This window comes from Apaloderma vittatum, unplaced genomic scaffold (assembly GCF_000703405.1).
Source record: "Apaloderma vittatum isolate BGI_N311 unplaced genomic scaffold, ASM70340v1 scaffold29579, whole genome shotgun sequence".
Classification (NCBI taxonomy): domain Eukaryota; kingdom Metazoa; phylum Chordata; class Aves; order Trogoniformes; family Trogonidae; genus Apaloderma; species Apaloderma vittatum.
Window position 1 is genome coordinate 1 of NW_009736344.1, and position 1908 is coordinate 1908.

General features: G+C 59.3%; 1 protein-coding gene across 1 annotated transcript in view; it reads left to right on the forward strand.

Annotated features, from left to right (window-relative positions):
• The first annotated feature begins 1309 nt into the window (after nucleotides 1-1309).
• The window catches only part of ABCG4 (ATP-binding cassette, sub-family G (WHITE), member 4), a 7164-nt gene continuing 6565 nt past the window's right edge, over nucleotides 1310-1908 (forward strand). Inside the window, exon 1 of the mRNA XM_009876945.1 lies at nucleotides 1310-1565. Within this exon, the coding sequence (XP_009875247.1) occupies nucleotides 1337-1565 (229 nt within the window). The 5' untranslated portion in view covers nucleotides 1310-1336. The remainder of the gene's footprint in view (nucleotides 1566-1908) is intronic.

Sequence of the window (1908 nt, forward strand, 5' to 3'; positions counted from 1 at the left end):
TCGCTGTGCCAAGCGTGTCCCACACCTGGAGGCTGCTGAGAGGGGGACCCGAGTGCTGGGATCCCGCAGCCTTCGTTCCCACCCCTTCTTCTCCGGGACTGGCTTTCTTCCAGCCCTGAAAGGGATCTGTCTGCAACCGGGAGAGGGCTGGGAAGATCTCGGCACAGCAACTCGCGAGGCCAGCTTCCCCTTTCGGAGGATTGTGTGTGTGCATTGCAGATGCAGAGCGGAGCTGCCTGCGGCCTGCGCCTCAGCAAAATGTAGGTTAGCGAAGCTTAAGGACCCCAGCCTTGGAAACGAGGTGGGTGCTGGGCCCAACCTCCTCAGGCACAGCTCCTGTGCACGCTCCTTTTGCCGGTGCTTTAGGGATCTTCAAGTCCCTCTCAGTCTTTGGTGCTGCAGTGGGACCTGGGGTTAGCGTGTGCCCCATCCTGCTTGGCATAACATCTCCCCCAGCACCACAGAGAGTCCTCAAGCCAAGCAGAGATGCAAGGAGCTTGGCTGTGCTGCAGCCGGCTCTGGGGGGGACTGCAGGCAGAAGACACTGCCCAGCAGGAGAGTGGCTGAGTAGGTGTGTATTGGCACCATGCAATGGCTCTGGTTAAGGCTGTAGTGGTGAGAAGAGCCAGGAAGGTGAAATGAGCCAAGAGGGGCAGAGAAGGACAAGCAGGCCTACCTCCCTTTTCTGTCAAGTCAGTCCCAGCAAGCTCGTGGGGACCATCTGAGGGTCTAATCTAGCCCGGGCTGCTCTGCCCCAGGAACCTGGGTGAGGCATGGCATACTTTGCTTGACAAACTGGCTGGAACAGTCTGCTTGCTTGGGACCTCATACCTGCGTCCCCTGAGCCCTGGCCAGGCTGGACAGAGGTACTTCCTGGGAGCCCTTAGAGATATCCAGGCACAGCTGGGTGTCCTGGTGGAGGAGAGAATATCAGCCCTCCCACCGCCCATCCTGCACCCACCATGGCAGAAAGGAGCGGGACAGGGAGCCCAGCAGCAGCAGGGCAAGGGGAGCTGAACAGCCTGCCAGCTCTGCTGCCAGAGCTCGACCCAGCTGCAGGAGATGTTTGAACTATTGACTGTGGAGCTGATCAGCTGCTCCTTGTTCTGGGCCTCTCAGCACAGGCTCAGCTGCCTTGGCTAGGTCCATCCTTCCATCCAGCAATGGGTGCCAGACCAGTGGGTGTCATGAGGTGGAAGAGGGCGGTGAGGCCTGGAGGTAACAGGAAAGGGTGTGAGGGGACTTACTGTGGGCTGTTCCCTGGCCCCTGCAGTCCCTGGTCCTGAAAGAGTGGACTGCTGAGTCGATCCCTGTGTGTTTCCTACAGAACGGCAGGATGGCAGAGAAGGGTATGGATTCTGCATGTGTCTCGATTGCCATGGAGGACACAGTGTGCCACGCCGGCCCCCCAGATGCCCCGCTCCTCACCACCCACTTGAAGAAGGTCGAGAACCACATCACAGAGGCCCAGAGGTTCTCTCACCTCCCAAAGCGCTCGGCTGTCAACATTGAGTTTATTGACCTGTCCTACTCTGTGCGTGAAGGTTCCTGGTGGAGGAAGAGAGGTACATGCTTCTGGCTGGGGAAGGGTGCAAGGGGAAACTGCAGGGCTATTGCTTCCCTCTCCCATTCTGTATGTTGATCTCACCCAGGTCCCCAGCATCTGCCTCTGTGCTGGATTCATTGCTGCTCTGCCAATTCGGGCTCCAGGCAGCCCCAGCCACTGCAAGCACAAGTGCCTCAGCTCTCCAGCTGCCATCAGGAGCTTGCCTTGGTGCATGGCAGTGGGGCTACATGCAGGGAGCCACAGTGGGAGATGCTGGAGCCATTGGCCCAGCTGTCTCCTGCGGCAACGAGGGCTGGCTCAGTGGTCGGGCTATTGGGGCCTGTGATCTGTCTGAGCACCAG